The 21,013-nt window shown below is 42.9% G+C and overlaps 1 protein-coding gene across 3 annotated transcripts in view; it reads right to left on the minus strand.

The window, feature by feature from the left end:
- LOC306934215 (far upstream element-binding protein 3-like) overlaps window positions 1–18,896 on the minus strand; it is a 35,599-nt gene extending 16,703 nt beyond the window's left edge. For 2 of the 3 annotated variants that reach the window (XM_079516761.1, XM_079516760.1), the window contains exons 1-8: window positions 18,669–18,896; window positions 8,819–8,927; window positions 6,634–6,667; window positions 6,096–6,142; window positions 4,177–4,248; window positions 4,034–4,091; window positions 2,302–2,464; window positions 1,618–1,716 (exon numbers count right to left, since the gene is read on the minus strand). In XM_079516761.1, coding sequence (XP_079372887.1) covers window positions 1,618–1,716; window positions 2,302–2,464; window positions 4,034–4,091; window positions 4,177–4,248; window positions 6,096–6,142; window positions 6,634–6,667; window positions 8,819–8,927; window positions 18,669–18,761 — 675 coding nt within the window. In that variant the 5' untranslated portion in view covers window positions 18,762–18,896. The remainder of the gene's footprint in view (window positions 1–1,617; window positions 1,717–2,301; window positions 2,465–4,033; window positions 4,092–4,176; window positions 4,249–6,095; window positions 6,143–6,633; window positions 6,668–8,818; window positions 8,928–18,668) is intronic. The other variant, XM_079516762.1, reaches the window with a different exon arrangement.
- Between the last annotated feature and the right edge of the window lie 2,117 nt (window positions 18,897–21,013).

A 21,013-nucleotide genomic window follows, 5' to 3' on the forward strand; every position in this document is an offset into this window, starting at 1 on the left:
ATCCCGACAGTTTGTTTATTTCATTTCATTGTGTTCATGTTGTTGAGAACCAGCGTGAATGTTGGCTACCGTCATGTCATGGTCACATAGTGTGTCATGTGTCCATTGATGGCTTCATCATGTGACCAGTAAGGTTGTAAATACAATACTCTGAGTCTCTCTGACAATGTTTATTATACGTATATAAACACCAGTTAGGTAGATTATTTCTGTTTTAACAATGCTTCTTGGCAATAACCTTTATATACTGTAGCCTGATTTTTCTTTTAAATGGTAACCCATTTGTTGGCCTCTGTTAAGAGTGGCGCCCGCTGGCCCAGTGGTCCTGGCACATACCACATATAGGCTCTGGCCCTGACAGCACGTTGCGTGTTCGAGTCTAGCTATCCATAATTTTTCCGGGGACTCCCTGGAACCGACTCAAGGACCCCTGGGTGTCCCTGGACCCCACTTTGAGATCCACAGCCCCAGGATGCTTATTTCACAGCACAATGAGCTGCATGGCATTGGCAGAGACGCGTCGGTTTTCATGGGCGCATGCACTGTGCTGCTCTGCTCATCCCACAAATGCGTGTTCATTACAAATGGGGCACCATTTAAAAAGGTAAAAATCACACCTGTGTGAAGTGAGGGGTGCCCAGTGCCCACTGTATTTATAATCGGCCACATGACAATGTCTCACGCTGTCATTTAGTGCCCTACACAAACATTAAAGTCCATAGACTTGGCTGGCAAACACTTTACGTTATAAGTGCTCTAAACAAACATTGTAATATCCTCAAAGTCCATAGACTTGGCTGGCAAATGATTTACGACATAATTGCTCTAAACCAGTGGTTCTCAACCAGTAGTCTGGGGACCACCAGTGGTCCTTGAGGGGGTTCCAGGTGGTCCCCAGCTAAATGGGGAGTTGGTAACAAAATGGACCCTTATAGATCTTTAACTCTTGAGTTAATAATAATTTGGTTTCATTTTACACTCTCAAAGATTGTTAAACATCTGCATTACTTAAGTTAATTTACAAGAAGTCTACACAATTAGAGAAGTGTTATGTTTGATCAACATTAGCCTGTTATCTCTCCTATGGTACCAACATCAATACAGCATGGAAATGAGTACACATTCGGTAGTTTTGGGTCTGACATGAACAAGTTTGAGAACCATGCACGGATATAGCAATACAACTTTTTCAGAAAACTCTCGACTACCTTCCATCCATCTATCACACCCTTTTTTCTTGGGGTAAGAGTGTAACTTTAACCGCAAGCACGGGAGCAGCGCAGTTCGAGTCCGACCATTGTTGCCGCATGTCGGATTGTTGGTGTGTCTAATCTTAGTGCGCATCCCATCAAATGGTGTCCCGTGGCTCAAATGCAGAAAAAAATAATGGGCCTTGATATGAAAATGGTTGAAAACCACTGCTCTAAACAAACCCATAGACTTGGCTGCCATATGACGTAATCTTCCAAAGCCATGCATTGGAGCGCCCCTCAAAAAACAGTTGGCTTTCCAACGGAATACAAGTCATTGCCAAGAAGGAGCACCGTTACAACAAAAAAATAAAACAAATTTTAGAACTTTTTGTGTTACGTTTATAGTGTGTGTGTGTGTGTGTACCTGGACTTTGTAGGGATCTCCAGAGATGCGAAGAGGTTTATCAGCTCCTGTTGGCATCGGACCATCCTGAATCATCATCATCTTCACACCTGCTCTCTCCTATCACGTGCGCACACACACACACACACACACACACTCCATGTAAATAAGAGCTGGTTTTCTATCCTACCATTATGAAATGTTAGGATGGAGGGGGGGTGGGATGCAAGAACAAACGCTGTGCTCGTATTTAAATAAATTTAAACATCCTTATTTGATTTCATATTGCTGAATAATATTAATATATTGCACGTGCATATGTTTTCATGTTGAGTAGCTAGTGTTATTCCTCCATCGTCACTTGTAAAAATAGCACTAGTCAAAGAGCTTTACATCCAGAAAACAGACTCTGCTGGTTTTATATCCTACCAGGACCTCTAGTACTGCTGGTTTTATATCCTACCAGGACCTCTGGTACTGCTGGTTTTATATCCTACCAGGACCTAGTACTGCTGGTTTTATCTCCTACCAGGACCTCTAGTACTTCTGGTTTTATCTCCTACCAGGACCTCTAGTACTTCTGGTTTTATCTCCTACCAGGACCTAGTACTGCTGGTTTTATATCCTACCAGGACCTCTGGTACTGCTGGTTTTATCTCCTACCAGGATCCTGGTAGGGATCGAAAACAGGATTAAATTAGTTACCTGAAGCTGTTTGATGGTGTCTCCGCCCCTTCCAATGACCAGTCCAACCTTACTGGCTGGAATCAACATTTCCTGAACTGAAGCTCCACCGTCTCCATCTCCATGGAAACCTGGACCATTCCGACAACGATCCACAATCTGAGCCAGCATCCTCTTAGCCTGCCTGCTCACACACAAACACATGTACCATCCCATTAGTGGGAATTTTATGTTCTGACACTGTGATCAATGGGTGTTCCAATGACTAACATGGCTCATATGCTTAGTATAATAAAGACTATGATGGTTTAGTATATGAGAACATATAGGTTTATAATGACCAAGATGGTTTATATACTTCGTAGAAAAGAACAATGACTTGAGTAGATGTGGAGAAACCATTACAAGTGAGAAAAACGGAGCGGGGAGTGCCTGTTTTCCGCCACCGGCCAGCGCAGGAAGGGTCAAGGGCGGGTCCGGGCGAGTGCACGGGCAGCCCCAGAAAGACGTGCACTCCGTTCCGTTTTTCCTCACTTGTACTGGTTTCTCACATGTACTGTAAGAAACGCTGTCGGTCGGAAGAACGTGTCACCTGTCTGTCTGTCTGATGTCTGAGACACGTACAGAACACAAATGTTTGGTCACAAATGTGTGGTCAAACCATGCGACTCCAATTGGAAAAGCATTGAGGTGGCCATCAAACACAGACAGAACATAGAACATGCGTTCTGCATGTGTGTATCAGGCCCGTTTTCGACACCTCCCCTTTTGGGATTAGACCGCGTCTCGCAGCCCTATGCTCCCAGCAGCAAAGCCACACGGGGAACATTTCCGGGGGGTGCACAAGGAAGCCTGCTTCTTTCTACCACCACCGCAAACGTTTAAACTGCACGCGGGGGAGACACTGTTTCGATCACCCCCGCAAACGTTTAAACTGCACACGGGTGACACACTGTTTCTACCACCACCGCAAACGTTTAAACTGCACACGGGTGACACACTGTTTCTACCACCACCGCAAACGTTTAAACTGCACACGGGTGACACACTGTTTCTACCACCACCGCAAACGTTTAAACTGCACATGGGTGACACAGTTTATACCACCACCGCAAACGTTTAAACTGCACATGGGTGACACAGTTTATACCACCACCGCAAACGTTTAAACTGCACATGGGTGACACAGTTTATACCACCACCGCAAACGTTTAAACTGCACACGGGTGACACACTTTCTTTCTACCACCACCGCACACGTTTGAACTGCACGCGGGTGACACACTGTTTCGAGACCACAACATGGAATTAGCGGGTCCATTTGGCTCTACACTCCCACAGCTACATTACTGTGACAGCGCAATGACCGCCATCCCATGCCATCGGTAAAATGAAATGAAATATATATATATATATATATATATATATATATATATATACACACACACACACATACATACATACATACATACATACACACACACACACACATTAATTTTGTGCCCAAGTTCAACCCAACTTCCCAAGATCATCCGTTAACAATTCAACCCCAATCAATGTGTTCTATTATATCGCATTACACACACTGTACATCATTTCCTGTTCATATATTATAACGGGTAAGGCCCTGGTACTACTAACTAGATAATACATATCAGACTGCATAGATGGACTACAGCCGAGATGGACTACAGCTGAGGTGGATTATGGGAGTAGAGCCAGAACAGATGCACTGTGGGTAAAGAGGACTCACTCGATTCCCTCTGGAGTTCCAGTCAGTGAGCATGGCCTCTCCATCAGACCTCCACTGTCTACACACAGAGACAGACACATTTCAGTAAAAGAAGATGAGAAATAATAACCAACTATATGATATAATTAAGCGGACGGACTTACCAGCAGCGATCTGGATCTTGCAGCCCGACTCCAACTGAATCCTTGTGATCTGTTCACCTCCTCTGCCTATTACTGGAGGAGAAGAGGGGTGGGGAGGGGAGAGGAGGGCAAGAGAGAGGAGGCAGGAAGAGAACACACGAAGAGAGGAAGGGTGGGAAGAGGAGATGAGGAAAGAGAAGATGCGAGAGGATGAGAGGGGAGAAGAGAAGACAGGAAGAGATGAGAATAAAAGACGACAGTAGTAAATTAAAGGGATAGTGGTCGATTACTAACCCCCTTTTTTGTCGCATTTCTAAGCCAATAATTTGATGACCAGCAGTGGTTCCCTATGGAGACACAAATAGTCTCCTGTGTCTCTCCTACCGGAAGTGCAGCCTCTGCACAGCCGGTTATCAAATGATTGGCTTAGGAATGTGATAAAAACACAAAAGCTCCATGGATTCAAGACTCCATGAGGTGTGTAATTGATAGATATAATTATTAACAAGAGCTTGTGAATAAATAATACATTGGATCAATTAAAACACAGGTTATTTTTTCCCATATCCTGTAAAGTTTGACATATGTTGCGTTCACACGGGCAGACACAAAGATGCAGTCTACCATTCATTGTCAATTTGAGCATCATTGCGTCTTTGCATCGTCATGTCGATGGCTTCCGTTGACAATGAATTTACGTGTGCCCGTGTGAACACACTAATACACTTTGACGGCTCATCGGTAGGAGATGGCCAACGACGGCTGGCACTTCAAATAAATATCACGATTATTATTTCAAACCTTTGTCTCGATTATGATTAATGAAATTAAAATGGACGATCTACAAGCTCACAATGTGTCGCTTAGCTTGTAATCTTCCATTTTCACTATTTTCGTATGCCACCATTGTACAACAAAGTACAATACAGTGTTAGTAATAAAGTGGTTAATCAGACTAATTTAAAAAAATTATGATGATTATGATTTGTGATGTATAAGAAATTAAAATGTATATAAAAAAGCCTGCTTCTCGATTGGTATGTTATTGGTTCTAATGTTGTACGGGTCACTGTGTGCCTTTGTTGTCTTGTATTGTATATTGTTTTGTATTGTATCTGTATGCTGCAGGGCGGGTCCTTGGGGTCCAAGACAAATTTCTCCTTTGGGAGACAAAATAAAGAAACCTTGAACCTTGTTATTGGTTCTAAATATCGGTGCCTACAACATTTCAGTTAATTTCCCAGCCTTATGTTCACAGGCGGCAGTTGTAGTTCAAGCTGCCTAATACTGGTTTTACCAGTTGGTAATGGCCTACAATGATTACTCAGCTGAAATGTATGTGGGAACATAATGGCACTTTAGCATCAAAGACTCCCATCCATTCTGAATTTGGCCGGTCGCAATTATTACATAATCGTCTGATCGCAATTATTTGAGATAATCGCAATCATTAGTTTCAAGTTCAAGTTTTAGATTTAAGTTATTTGTCATATCTGCCCTGTGCAATTTGTGATTACAAAGCCTTAAAGGTAAACAGAAATACAAATTGTAACATTCCAATGTTCAATGAAAAAAATAAACAATTAAATCATTAATCGCAATTATTTGTGACACTTAATCGTCAACTTAAATTTGTAATCGTTACGGCCCTATTCTGACTTACACCTCATCTGCACAGGCAAGGAGCGAGTGTTCCAACGGCATTATCATGGCCATTGAGTTGCGACATAGCCTGAACCAATCAACCAATCAAATAACCAATAAATAGTAGCATGTAGATCTCAACTAATCAAAGTGTTTGGGGCCTCGAAACCTCGCTTAAATAGACTCTGCGGGCAAATATAGGAGGGGTGGACGACGACGCTGCACGGTGCGTTGTCTGGTCAACTCCCTGACACTATGGCGCTGTGACAGGTCAAAGGTCATTACATAATACTTACTGAATCCCACCATCCTGTCAGGGACTTTGTAGTCTTCCGTCATTACCCTGAGAGAGAGAGACACACACATACACACACACAAAATAGTGTGTAGTCAATAACTGATTATCATTATAAAAGCCCCAATCACAATCAGGTGTGTGTTATGTACACAGTAGGAGAGGAGATCAATATACAATTACTATTTTTTTTGGTCCTAAACCATGCACATTATTATCCATCCGAAAGAAGAACATCACTAGTACTGTGTGTGTGTGTGTGTGTGTGTGTGTGTGTGTGTGTGTGTGTGGAGGGCTCAGGATTTATCTGGTTGAAATCACAAATATTTGATGATTCGTCTTAATATAGAAAATATATGTTTATGACCTAACATTTGTGTTTCAGTTCTGATTTAGAGCACATTACATATAAGTACAACAGAGCCATATTATGAATATGTTTTGAGCATTTAAAAGCTATTCTGGCATGATGGCAGAATGCTTATTTTTATTTGCAATGATCCTTCAGACTGAAGAATGTGTGTGTTCTGAGCGCTTACCTCTGGTGACCCATGGCTGCAAGCTGGTTAGCTACTATGAGAAACAGAGAAAACAGATATCAATGCATCTTCTCCAGTTCATAAAAGACCAACCCAATTAGAAGACAGACAACTGCTATGGAGGCAGAGTGAATTCAGGATGTTCATGCATGGCAGACCAATTTTTTTTTTTAAATATTCTAACTGATCTTAATTCATATTTTGACCGCAGTAATAATAATAATAAATTATATACGATTTATATAGCGCTTTTCAAGGTACCCAAAGTCGCTTTACAGAACAGAAAAAAAACAATTTTATTAGAAAACTAGTTAAAAGATTTAAAAGGTTAAAAACTAGAAATCTAAATCAAAAGAGGACAAACAAGAAGGGTGTGTGTGTGTGTGTGTGGGGGGGGGGGGGGGGGTTATGTAGGGAAAGCCAGTCTGAGAAGTTGGGTTTTGAGTGTGCTTTTGAACATTTCGAAGGTGGGGGCAGCTCTGATGTGTGTTGGAAGTGAGTTCCACAGAGAAAGTCCATTTTGTTTCAGACCGCACACATACCTTTGATAGACGTTTACCAGTCTACTGGCTGATTTATGAGGATAAATCAGCCACTGATGACTAAGCACATAACATAAGTCCTATGTTATACTTTGTTCGACTAATCGAAAATAGCACATAAGACCCATTTTATACTTTCTTCGACTAATCAAAAATAGCCTATAAGCTCACAACGCATTACACAATAGATCGGCCATTATCAGAACATTTTGAAAATGTATGAAAGATTTAGAAAATATTTGGGACACCAGGGTGAAAGGGAACCCCTTTTGGTGTTAGCATTATGTTATGCTTTAGCTATTGAAAAATAGCAGATCTACAAGCTCATAGCGCGCCACCGAGTGGCGCGCTATGAACTTGTAGGTCTGCTATTTTTGAAAAATCGTAAAAATTCGGCACAAATCTTTGAATATATATTCTTTCAGAGCGAACGTTTTTTTTATTTCGATGTCGGGCCAGTGGTCAAAGCTCCACCCCGTCTGCCAGTTAGTGTGTTCTGAATGATAAACCGGGTCAAGTGCTATGCTAAATATTTCCCAACCACAACTCCTTATCATATCTTTCACCTGTACAGCTACCTTCATGCTGGCACAAAGAAACACTTGAATCAAACACACCAGAGCAGCATTTACTTTACACATCCACACAAAAAGGTCAGTCGATCAATGTTTTAAGTTACTACGGATATTAATTTTAAGAAGTGGAATATTTCAGAAGTAGGTCAAAATGCACAGAATGTGTGTGGCAAATCAAAATAATATTTGGGTTACATGATCAGGACATCCCTACTTAAAGGAGAATTCGGGACCAAACGTTTTCTTAACTTAATCTGATTACTATATCCAAGAAAGAACGAGTGGTAGGTGAACAATAAATCACTCCCTCCCTCCTTAGCCCACTGCAGCTCAGACCGTGGGTCTTATGCTAAATCGCTTATTTTGATCGCTCGAAAAATATACGCTCCAGTGTTTTGTTCCAAATGGGCTGCCGTAAAAAGTCTAACTGCCGTTTTTAAGACCCACCACGCATGCTCTGAGCAGTGGCGTGCAGCGTGGATGGAGTTATGTAATTTTTCAACTCTACCACTCGTTCTTGGATATAATGACAACATCAGATTAGGTATGAAAATGGTTATTCTGGAATTCTCCTTTAATTTGACTTCATGCACAAACAAATGCTACATTTTCAACTGGGAAAAGCCACAAGTTGAAAATATGTCAGCCACTGCATAGGTTATCTCTCACACACACACACACACACACACACACACACACACACACACACACACACACACACACACACACACACACACACACACACACACACACACACACACACACACACACACACACACACACACACACACACACACACACACACACACACACACACACACACACACACACACACACACACACACCTTACCTGTGACTTCTGTCATTCCAAAAACCCAAGTTTAAAAAAAGAACACACAGACAAAACACACTGTTGACATGGTCTGTTGGCTTTCAGTTATAATATAGCCATGTACATTTTCAGTTTCACCCAAAATGCATTTACTGAACTCATCCACAAGACAGCCATTCAGGACAACTAGAAAACCAGGATTGCGGATGATCAATGTGTCCTGACTCCCGACTCACCTGCGTCGTCTCCAGGGCGTTTCTGTCCAGAGTAGTAGAGTGAGGCTTCCACGCCCGCTGATGAGCTGTTGAGATGGGACATCTGTTCATTGCCCATCTTAACCGCCATCTGACACACAGGGAGGGAAAGACCATGTCCAAGTTAATGACCATCAACATTTACAATGCGTTTTGTTATTTGTGACGCAGCCTGGGCCTGTCACAATTACATAAAAGGCATTGAACATTAGCATATGCAGACAGTGAGGACGCCCCTATTTCACTTTACCAAAATTGAGATTCCGAGGTGGGGGCGCATAGTGCTGCACAATTCATCGAAAAAAGATCTAGATTCAGACACCTATGCAATCTCATTTTGTGAAGAATCGTGAGAATCGTGCAGCTGTCCAATTTATTTTAGTTACTCATGTTTTTGCTACAAGAGAGAGGCTTTAAGATAGGTTTAAGTCTAGCTTTGATGTTGCCCATTTAAAGCCACAGTAGTTGGCTCCAGGTGCCACATTTTGAATGTAGTAATGTTGTTCAGCAACTACAGACTAAAGACAAATATTTTCATGGAACAAAGGAGAATCATGTTAGAATCGTGATCTCAATTCTTGTGGAGGAAAATCTAGATTCCCATTTGAGTCACACACACAGATACACGCAGATGCTGAAAAGGACTTTCACTTACACAGTACACGGCATAGCACTAGCACGCACATTGACACTAGGAAAATGGAGACATTTTATTAACCGGTTACCGTCAGGCCTTGCCGGCTAATTAAAAAAAGACAAATAGCCGGCTACAACAGGGTTTTTCGAGTCCCAGTCCACCCCATAGAGTAACGGCCGGGCTCCACCGGGCGCGTCAGCGTCGCGTCTCCGTCACCGTCAGGGAATGTTCCCTTTTTAATCAATGAAGGGTGGCTCCACTGCCCGCGTTGACGGAGACGCGACGCGTGCATTAAAATTGAACCGGTGCGTTTTTTGACGCGACGCTGACGCGACGCAACGCGTCCGGTGGAGCCCTGGCGTTAGGGTCCACCGGGGGAATTAGCAGCCACAACGTTACGTGCGATATCGTGAACACATGCACGGTGAGGCACAAACTTTCCCAGTAGCCAAATATCCGATGTCCATCCACTTGCATGGAGCTCACGAGATCTCGCGATAGAGACTTCACACTTTACGGCTGGAACACAGCAACGGGGTTACTATGCAGTAAAGTGTCATGCTACACATACTGTTGTTGACATTATGCAGAGAGGATTTATACAAAAAAAAAAGGATATTCGAGCAATGGAAATAAGCGAATTAGCACTAAAACCCAGCACCCCATTCAGGGCTTATGGTGGGGTAGGGGTAGGGGAAATAGCCAATAATGGGTTTTTGCACAAAATGACACCTGGACCACTTTGGTGCGGACCCAACAACTGCAACGAAAGGTAAGAAAGCCTTCTAGCATGAAATTCACCTTAAAGTCTCTTGTAGCAAAAACATGAGTAACTAAAATGAATTGTACAGCCAACTAGGGCTGCACGATTCTTACTCAAATTTAGAGATTGAGATCTCTACCTGTGTCCGTGTCTTTTTTTGATTAATTGTGCAGCACTAATGCATCATGCCCCTCAGTGTGAGCCAAGTATTGTGCTACTGTATGCTAATTTGACCACAAAAAAAAGAAAATGACTGATCCAGTACATCCAAATCACCCACGACAGACACATGACTCAGATGTTGAAGGTCAACTCAGACATTTAAAATATTGATACAGGGCTCCCGCTAACTTTGTAATATAGTGGATGCATAGGTGGCACACCCATTGGCACCGGAACGGGACTTTCTCAAGATATTCCATCCCCCTACTGAGGTCTGGGCCATTCCCATAGCCTCCATTGATTGTGTGCACAATGTTCGTGTATTGGCTTCTCTCACAGGCAACGATGTGGCAGAAAACAAACATCCAATTCCTTTTTTACAGTATTTTTTGTGGACAAAATAATAAATCCAATCGCATTGATTGACTTGTGACAAATAACTGACAATTTTTAAGACTTGGCATCAATCAGTTAAGATTGACTGTGGCATACTATGTATCTGCACTTAATTCTATGTGCTGTTTGCCGAAAGCCTTTTTCTGTATCGCATCAAAAAAAGGAAATGTCCGGTATGTGTATGCTACATGTGTCTGTAGTTCTGACCGTCTGGAAAAAGCAATTGATCGGTTGACACCATTTTAGTTAGCCAGTCAGCTTGCGGCTGCATGACTGACGGGCTTCATGCTGTTGAATAGACAGGTGTTCATGTTCGGGAGACGGGAACGCGCATCACATGTACGTTCAACATGGAGGCGCATTCAAGAATCAAGTGGTTATGTGAGGTTTAAGAATCAAGAGAATCAAGGTTTTATTGTAAATGCAATGTTGTGAGCTGTCAAGAAGAAAAACTAAGATAAGGTAAGAATATGATAATAATCCTTCAACAGTATCCATAGCTCTAGCTGTAAAAAGATATCTATATTCTATAGCAGACAAACACTTATATACAATAGCAGCCATGGTAACAGTAATAGTCACATCAATAAGCCTACTATTATGATGTTGACGTGTAAGATGATGTTGAGCTGTCTTAAGAGTAGACCAATGGCTGTCAATGTGGGGTCCAGCATCAGCATCAAAATAAGTTCAACTACTTTAACCCTATACATTGGCCATTTGAAAATAGCATGTACAGTACAAGCTTGTAGATAAGTTAATTTCACAACAGATCTTGACAAAATGGGACATGTTTTGAATATTTTTTGAATGGCACAAAATATTTTAAAATACAGAACAAGGTCAATAAAATAAAAAAAAGTACAGAAAAAGGTATCGTACCGAATCCGATTCCCAGGTACTGAGTACCGTATGGATTCAAAGGTGAAAGGTACTCATCACTATGTAGACTAGCCTTAAACTCGTGTTACAGACCCTGATAAGAGGTTGGCTAGCTGATAGCTCACCCTGGTAGCCTTAACCGGCTTACATAGCAACACAACACTTCTTACAAATTCAAATAATCATCACACACACACACACACACACTGGGCAGCTGTGAAACCTTGAGCGGTGACAACAAAGAGTTGAGGAGAAAAGAAAAGAGCAGTGCTGCTGCTTCTGTCACCTCTCTATCCATCTCTATTCATCTTCATGTGTGTGTGAGATGTTTTCATGCAGCAGAACAATGCAGATCTACAAGCGCTACATCCCTAAGACACTCTGGCCATCACTCAAAGCAACCGAGACTTAACCCTCAAGGCTCCCAATCTGTGGAAAGGAGCTCAGTAGCCGGGGAGCCAGTCACCCAAAATTTGAGAGGACCTGAGGACCATGACATACTTTTTTATTTGTGTTTTTTCTATTCATTTGGTCATTAACGTCTACAGAATGAGAGGTCTGCTCTGCCGGAAATATTGCGAGAATTTCCTTTGTACGATTACAAGATTCTGAATCCATTCCAAGCATTAGTTTTGCACGAAAAACACTTCTTGGCCTAAAAACGGCTGTAGCCGTCATCACAAATTTGATGAGGTCAGCACATTTGGGCAAGTGGATATGCCGAATTTAGGCCAAGGAGTGTTTTTCGTGCAAAACTAATGCTTGGAATGGATTCAGAATCATGAAAACCCCCTAGTTTGACATGTCACATGCTACTTAACCCCTTTTGGACGACTGGGTCAAATTTGGCACATACCAGTTAATCGCCAAATATAGGCGAGGTAGAAAATGAAGGCTGTCAATGCCTATTGGGTCAGTTTTGGCACATGCCAAGGTAGGACTGGAAGCACTTTGGCACCATCAAGTGGTTTGGAGAATAAATTACATTCATTTGAAAAAGCAGGAAGTGGAGACGACAGCACATGGTTCTAGGCTGCCAGTGTGACATGTCTGCCCAAATCTGAGATTAGTTGTGGTAAAAAAAAAATACACACCAGCTAACTCGATGACTCAACTACAGATATATTGAAGTAGATTACATTTGACCTCACTTGTCTTTTTTTCATGGCATCACAATAATAGAGATAGTAGTAACTGTAATAGTGTAATAGCGTAATAAGTGTAATTTTGTAATAGTGTAATAAGTGTAATAGTGTAATAAGTGCAATAGTGTAAAAGTGTAATGGTGTAATAAATGTACTAGGTGTACTACATGCAATAGTGTAATAGGTGTAATGGGGTAATAAGTGTACTAGTGTAATACGTGTAATAAGTATAAATAACTGTGGCTCCCCGGCTACAGGACTGCAGACTCACACCTCATTTTCTGCTGGAGACTCCAATCACTCTCCTAACACACGTGTTGCCTTCTTGCCAGGTGCTTGAAAAGCACCTGGACTACATTTGCTACTACCTCTAGTAGCAACTGTAGTAAACACTTTTTCATGATTGCTCCCTCGTCTCTAGGCTGCCTCTAAGCCAATGGGAGACGTACCCAGGGCCATAAAACCAATAGTCTGAACGGAATAAAACTCTGAGGTGAGGTAGAGGCTGCGGCACACCATTTGATTATTGTAAATATTCATAAACGAGAGCTTTCTGCACCTGCCAGTTATGACTGAGTCATTCTTGTTTAGATAAACTTTATGCATGTTGGTTACTTTTACAGTATTTTACATAGTATTGTTTGCTTGTCTACAGACGCCAAGCATGTTGTTTCCTTTACACAGATGCTAGGTTAGATGTTTAGCTGCTACTAGTCTGTTTACTTGACTACTGTTGACTAGGGTTAGTGACCGTTACTCATCTGATAATGATTAATTACCCTATTGTCCTGAATATAAGACCATGTTTTTTTCCAATGGAAATATCCTAAAAAAACGGGGTCGCATTATAATCGGGGACTAGACTATGACATTCAATGTTCTTTCTTCCACAAATTAGTCTTTGAAAAATGGGGGTCGTCTTATAATCAGAGTTGTATTATATTTGGCACAATACAGGTGCCAAATTTGTAATTGTAAATTGGAGGCACAAGTTCAATTACGTACCGACTGTAGATAAGCTCTGTGGAAAGTGCAATGCTGGGTAATACAAGGGGCCTACAAAAGGGCCACAGCCCAGGTTAAATCATTCCTGGTTACCAATTACCATCTCCAATTACTAGCTCAAGGATACCATTAGTCTACCACAACTTACAGGTGTCTAAGGCTGTCATGATAACATTTCAATTGATGATTGTCATGCAAATAACAGTTAAATTGTGTTTTTCATATTGAACAGGATATGGATTAAGTTACTGTATAATTTGCTCACCCTCCATGTAAAGCTAAAGCTAGCCAATTATAAACATCCATTCACACTTCGAGTGTGTTTATTAGCTTGTATGAGGTTGTTTTGTGCATGGTCTAACAATAAAGACAACAATTACTATTCAAAATAAATCATTAAAATTGTCCGGTTGGCCGGTGGACCACGTTGTCACGCTCATGTCACTATGAGTCAGTTAGTCATAAGGAGTTGCCAATGCAGCTATGCCCAAAAATGGAGTGTTGTCTAACCCAGAGGTTCGAGACACCGGTGCGCGAGAAGGCAGCCGGGAAGTTTATGGATTGTAGTTGTACAAATATGCGCATAACCTTGCGTTACCAGGATTTTCCAAACGGGGACTTCTAGTCGAATGTCAAACACCGAACAAACCTGCTCGGTCGGGTCCCGACAGGCTAGAGCCCGTCGATAACCGTGGGTGCTGAAGAGGGGGTAAAGGCTCCGTAGAGTTGACCTCTCGTCTGCTAGTGGTGCAGAAGCAAGTCTAAATAAGCCAGTCGCACATTTGAACTAGATACCATATTCTCAATCTCAACACTCAATCTAACTATAAATGCACCATGTGTACTACGGTTGTAATGCACGTAACTCGAGAACTGTTTACCCCACCGACTTCAAATTCGACACACGCGTTCCACACCCCCGCGGTGCAGTGCCCGGTATCAAGTCGGTCGGACCCACGGTTGTCCAGAACCACCACAAAAGGCTCTGGTCAGGCTCTGCCAGTGGGCCTAATGAGGCCAAGTCACCTCACCTGTGCAATTTCCAGCCTCTGCCTCAGCCAATTGATTGCCAACCCCACACCTTACTGGTGATTACTTAACCAGTCCACTTTTCAGTTAGTTTGCCCTCTTCAGACACAGGCAGATACAGATATCTCCATGTGAGACAGACAGTTAAAACAGGTGCAATGACAAGTTGACAACGGGTATTATTAGGTTCCCAAGTTGCATCGTTCTCAAGTAGGCCGATGGCGGACGGGCACGTACTAATTGATCAACTCCAAATAAAAGCTAGCGCAAATTGGTTGAGCCCCATTACATCAGCTATTTAAGGAAAACAAACCAAAGTTGCTTATAATAAGCAGACCTGGCAACACTGACGGGCTCTTGCAACCCAGCTACTGCCACATCCTGGTGTGGAGAGGCGTGTATCTCATTTGCGTCCGAGCATAGGCATGGCTGAGGCATGGTAACGCCCCGCCTGCCTGTGATTGGCCTACCGACAGTGCCCGTCTTGACTGTCCTCCGAGACGCGAGGTTACTCCATGGTGAGATTGAGAAATAAATACAAGAGAATGACAGCTTGGCACGCGCGACAGAATGCAGCCTTGTAACTAACTTGTACAAACTAATTATGCCGTTTGCTTTGATTGTATAATTGATTGTACATACGTGTATAAGTTGTACTATGATTTGATTTGGGTGTGTTCTAAATAAAGTGTTAGTGTTGATTATCGTGTATTAATCCAATTATAGTAAACTAATACTATTACACTAAAAAGGATAAAGATGAAGGGAAAATAGACGTTTTTATAATACAATATTAGTTTGCCTCTTCTACAAAAATTCTTACAAGTTACAAGTTATAGTTCTCTTGTATCATACCATAACACTTGTATTATTTCCCACCACACCACGGAGTAACCCTCGCATCAGACTCCACTGTATCTGTATCCAGCATAGCTATATCCACCTCGGCGTAGAGTCAAGACGCGCAGTGTCGGTAGGCCAATCACAGGCAGGCGGGGCGTTACCATGCCTATGCTCGGACGCAAACGAGATTCACGCTGTGGAGAGATATGTCATCCGCGCATGCGCACAACAATGTGCCATCGGCCGACAGTTTGTGCTGAACTAACTTATGCCATGTCTGTTGTAGTCTGAAGTAGTCCATTTGGTGGAGTGACCTTTACAAATATTGCGGGTATTACTTGGTGGAGTGACCTTTACAAATATTGCGGGTATTCCGGGTAATCTTTTTAACATTGAGGGTGAAATACTCATTATATACACATTATACTTAGTTGCGTGCACTGCGACATTGTGCCTGTACACGCTTCAGTTTCCATGAAGCTTAGATGTGAGTGCAACATTCATGCGCAACCAACTACAAGACCTACGCTGTAGAGTGCAATAATAACGTCGGCATTCGGTCATTTGGGGTTTTCGGGTTTTGTATGGGTACGGTCCTCATATTTATTATAATAGCGGCTCCGTTCGGTTTCATTTTACGCTCGCAAGTGTGAGGTAACCCATTCAAAACGGGAACCCCTTGGTGTTTTAAGCATTATTTTATACTTTAGCTATTGAAAAATAGCAGATTTACAAGCTCATAGCTTGTAGATCTGCTATTTTTGAAAAATCGTGAAAATGTGGCGCAAACTTTTGAATATATATTCTTTCAGAGCGAACATTTTTCACTCAAATCTTTGCTTCTGGAACATGTTTTCAGATGGGGGTCGGCAGCCAATTACATATATTTTTGGGGTCCTTGACATGAAATAGTTTGAGCACCACTGAAAGAGGTTTTTTCAGAAAACTGTCAGGATTTAGAAGACATTTGTAGAATCGTCCTCAGGTCTAAATGGGTTAAAGATCTAATAAGGGTCCATTTGGTTCGCAACTCTCCATCATAAAGCTGGGGGGACACCTGGAACCACAAGGACCACTGGTGGTCCCCGGACCACTGGTTGAAAAACCACTGCTATATATATATATATATATATATATATATATATATATATATAAATATAAATAAATTCCTAATCATTTCTGAGCGCAGCTGGGTTCCACAGACATACAAACACAGGCGTGCGGACGAGTGTGCACAACAGAGTCATTCATTCACTCATATATCGCTGTGTGCAGCGCATGCACTCAAACATTATGGTTTTACAGTTATTAATTAAGACTCGATAGTCTATTAGAAAACATATTTGGTTAATTGCCCAGCCCTAGCTTATACAATGGCAATTTGCAACACTTTGAATATAAGCTATACTGCCAAACTTTAGAGGAAACACTAAATACACAATGGTGTGGGAAGCGTTATTAATGACTTAGCTACAGTTATTTTAAATAGTCTTTAATTTAAAACTGAAATGCAATGGTTTGTCATGTCCCTGGTGCGTGCACACACGCACACAGACACACACACAAACACACACACACACATATATTTTGCAGTATCAATATTAACTCAAAATACCCTCGCTAGCTCTAGGGTCGATCCAAGTGGAAAGTTACCAAAAGTGCCGGTCGGGGTTTGGGTCGGATTCCAATCCCACCTGCCTAACAACTAACAGTAAAAACTGATACTGGTTGAAAACGTGAGAGAGAGAGAGAGAGAGAGAGTGAGTGTGAGTGTGTGTGTGTGTGTGTGTGCAGAAGCTGCTTTAGTTGCAGCGCCACAGATCCTATAATCACTGTCTCACTTCCACTTAATGACATCACACATGATCAACCCGGGCCGGTACTGTCTCAGTCACTAAACCTACTCAACGTAGGTTCACTGATGAAGTGCCACGTCCTCCTCTCACTACTGCACCACTAATGCAACAAACTAAATCAATTGATAAGTATCCACTGATATCAACTGATACGTGCTACTTTCTGGGCCTTCAGGAATCAGAGCCAGATTGCGGTTAAGCAAGCCATTTCTGTAAAATACTCCCCAACATATGGTTCACCATTTCAAGACAACTGCGTTCTTATTAAAGTCTTTCTAGTCAATCGTCTCTCTCCGTGCTCCCAGGCCAAACTTCGCGTCATATGAAGTATTAAACTGTTAAATGTATGTATAGGCAGACACAGACACACCCCCACGGAACATATATGGGGCTGTGGACTGGCGTTGCATAACGGCAGCCTAGTTTTTGTGTTACAGTAAACACCGTGGCTGGCTATAGAGGGGGAGGGGGAGTCCAACCACAACTATTACACAGCCCCGATCACTTACTTTCATTTACGTCCACAAAAAAACAAAAAACCACAACAACGACGGCTTCGATCCAACAGTGATTGTGTGTGGATTTAAGCCCTCTTTAGGCCGTGGGGGTCGAGTCCCTTTAACTTTGACCAGCTAAGTTAGCAGCCAACAGGTTGTGTGTGTGTCTCTCTCTCTGAGTTTGAGTGCGTGTGTGAGTGACACGTGTGTCCAAACTTCTGCCCTGCTCTCTCGACATTGTTTCAAACTCCAAACTCAACACTGTGAACTCTGACAACAACCCTGTCTGCAAACACAGCAACAAGTGGCCTCGTCCACAACTCCTAAACCGCTTTGCCGAGCTAGTTAGCATAGCTAGTAGTATGCGTGTGTGTTTGTGTGTGTGTGAGAGAGTGTGTGTATGTGTGACAGAGAGAGAGAGCGAGTGAGAGAGTATGTGGTTCGTTCATAGCACACAAGCTTTGCAAGAAACTACCAAGCAGCAAGAGTACATTTGGGTCGAGTTAGAAATATAAAAGTGTTTGTTCCGCGTCTGAGCGGTCCGCTCTATCGGCCGTGTCGTCGTGGGGTTTCGAGCCCCGGGTTTTTAGGAAGATGTTATTTTTTTGTTTTTTTACCTGCCGGGCCCTCTGTAAAGCATCGGCCAGGCCGTCTGACTTCAGCCCCGGCTGGCCCAGCGCGGCCTGTCCCTGCACCAGCTCCGCCATCATACTGACTACTCACTCCACTCAACTCAACACACTCACTGCTAGCTCTGCTGCTAATGCTGCCTGCTAGTGCTAGTGTGGCTAGCGCACATTAGCACACAACGCTGCTCAGCTGTTGGCTACGGCGACACGCCGTTTCCGCTTCCGCGTGCACACTTCGTCGGCTCGCGCGACACGTGACAGGGCAGGGCGGAGTACCCCTGGAGACTAGCGCCTCTTGCGGTCAGCTCCGGCAGCTCCGTGTGCGCAGAAATTATATAATTATAATATTATATATATATATATATATATATATATATATATATATATATATATATATATATATATATATATATATATGTGTGTGTGTGTGTGTGTGTGTGTGTGTGTGTGTGTGTACACACATTATAGCACACACACACACACACACACACACACTGATTAATTGAAAATGGAGGACCCCATATGGAAACAAGTCTTGACAAATTCGTTACCAAGACCATAATCTAGACACACACAGATACCGTATACATTCACCTCAGAGAAACTGATTTAGTGCTGTACAATATGTACACATACTGAGTATATAATATACTTTCACATAGAATAGAATATAGCTCAAGGTGCTGTACATATATAGCAGCTCATGTTCAAGGCAGTGTGTGTGTGTGTGTGTGTGTGTGTGTGTGTGTGTGTGTGTGTGTGTGTGTGTGTGTGTGTGTGTGTGCGTGCGTGCGTGCGTGCGTGCGTGCTGGCGTAGTAGAGAGGGGCGGGATCCAATAGACAAATCTATATAGTTCCCAACAATAGTGACACACCCCAGTATAACCCCCCCTCCAGTCTCCCACTGGGAGGATTGGAGAGCCATGAATGTATTACTGTGCTGATCTGAAATGAGCAGCCATGGAGAGAGGGGGGGGGGGGGGGGCTGGGGAGAATAAAGAATAAAGAGAAAGAATCTGGTATCTGTGGTCCATCTGCTGGTGCTGGTTCTCAACCTGTGGGTCGGGATGCCCAGGGGGGGTCCCCAGATGCCAGGGGGGGTCCCCAGACTCCCCACGTGATGTTGGAGGGGTCCTCAGATTACAGTGAAGTGACAATTGAAGGACCTTTAAGACATTTAAGACAAGAAATCCATTACTGCAACAAAAGTAATCAACAAACTATGTAAAACTGGTCAAACATTGGCCAAATTGTCAAATAATAGCCGATCTTTGCAAGCTCACAATGCCTCACATGAGCTTTATCTGTTATCTGTGGAGTCAAACTAAAAGCCTATTCATATTCGGTGGGAACCTTATCACCTGAAAGTGGATGAATAGGCCTTTAATGTAGGCCTAATGCCTCAACTCCTACAATTCCAAGTTCTTGTCAGGGTGGGGCGGTCCCCAGTTCAAATATAATTATTTTGGGGGGTCACGTGTAGGAGTGTAGGGGTGGTGGGTGGGTGGGTGCATTAGGCAAGGTGTGGGCCGGGGACGGACAGGTTGGTGGATGCTGTAGGGTGGTATAAGGGTGGTGATACCTTCAGTTTACATACAGTATGGGCCCTATCTTGTGCGACCCCTTACCCCTTATCCCTAAACGTATTTGCCTTTTTTTTACTATTTTAAACATTTCGAAATAGTTCAACTATAGCCAATCGTCATTGACACGTTGTAGCTCAGCTATTTGAACTACTGTATGTTAAAATAGTAAAAAAAAATGGCAAATACGTTTATGGATAAGGGGTAAGGGGTGGCGCAAGATAGCAGTATATGTAGCATAGAGACAAGACTTGGGGGGAACATCAAAATAAGTTGCACTGCAGGGGGTGTCAAGACGTTCTGGTTAAGGGGCGAAACGTCCATGAATGGTCAATGGTGCTCCCCAGCTGATGACCCTGCAGCAAAACGTCCTTTTTGGTATATTATGCGGCCAGGTTTAGGCCTGGCTCAGGGAAGAGCACGCCCCTGCCATGCACCATGGGCACCGGTGGAGTCCAAGCAGGAAGACCATCCTTCTGTAAAATTGTACATCAAGCGATCTGTGCAATATTTTCCAGAAAGAGTGGCAGAGGCAGAGCAGGCAGGCACACACGCACGCACGCACGCACGCACGCACACACACACACACACACACACAGACGCACACACGCACACGCACACACACACAAACACACGCACACACACACACACACACACACACACACACACACACACACACACACACACACACACACACACACACACACACACACACACACACACACACACACACACACACACACACACACA

The sequence above is a fragment of the Electrona antarctica genome (genome assembly GCF_951216825.1).
Source record: "Electrona antarctica genome assembly, chromosome: 12".
NCBI classification, from domain to species: Eukaryota; Metazoa; Chordata; class Actinopteri; order Myctophiformes; family Myctophidae; genus Electrona; species Electrona antarctica.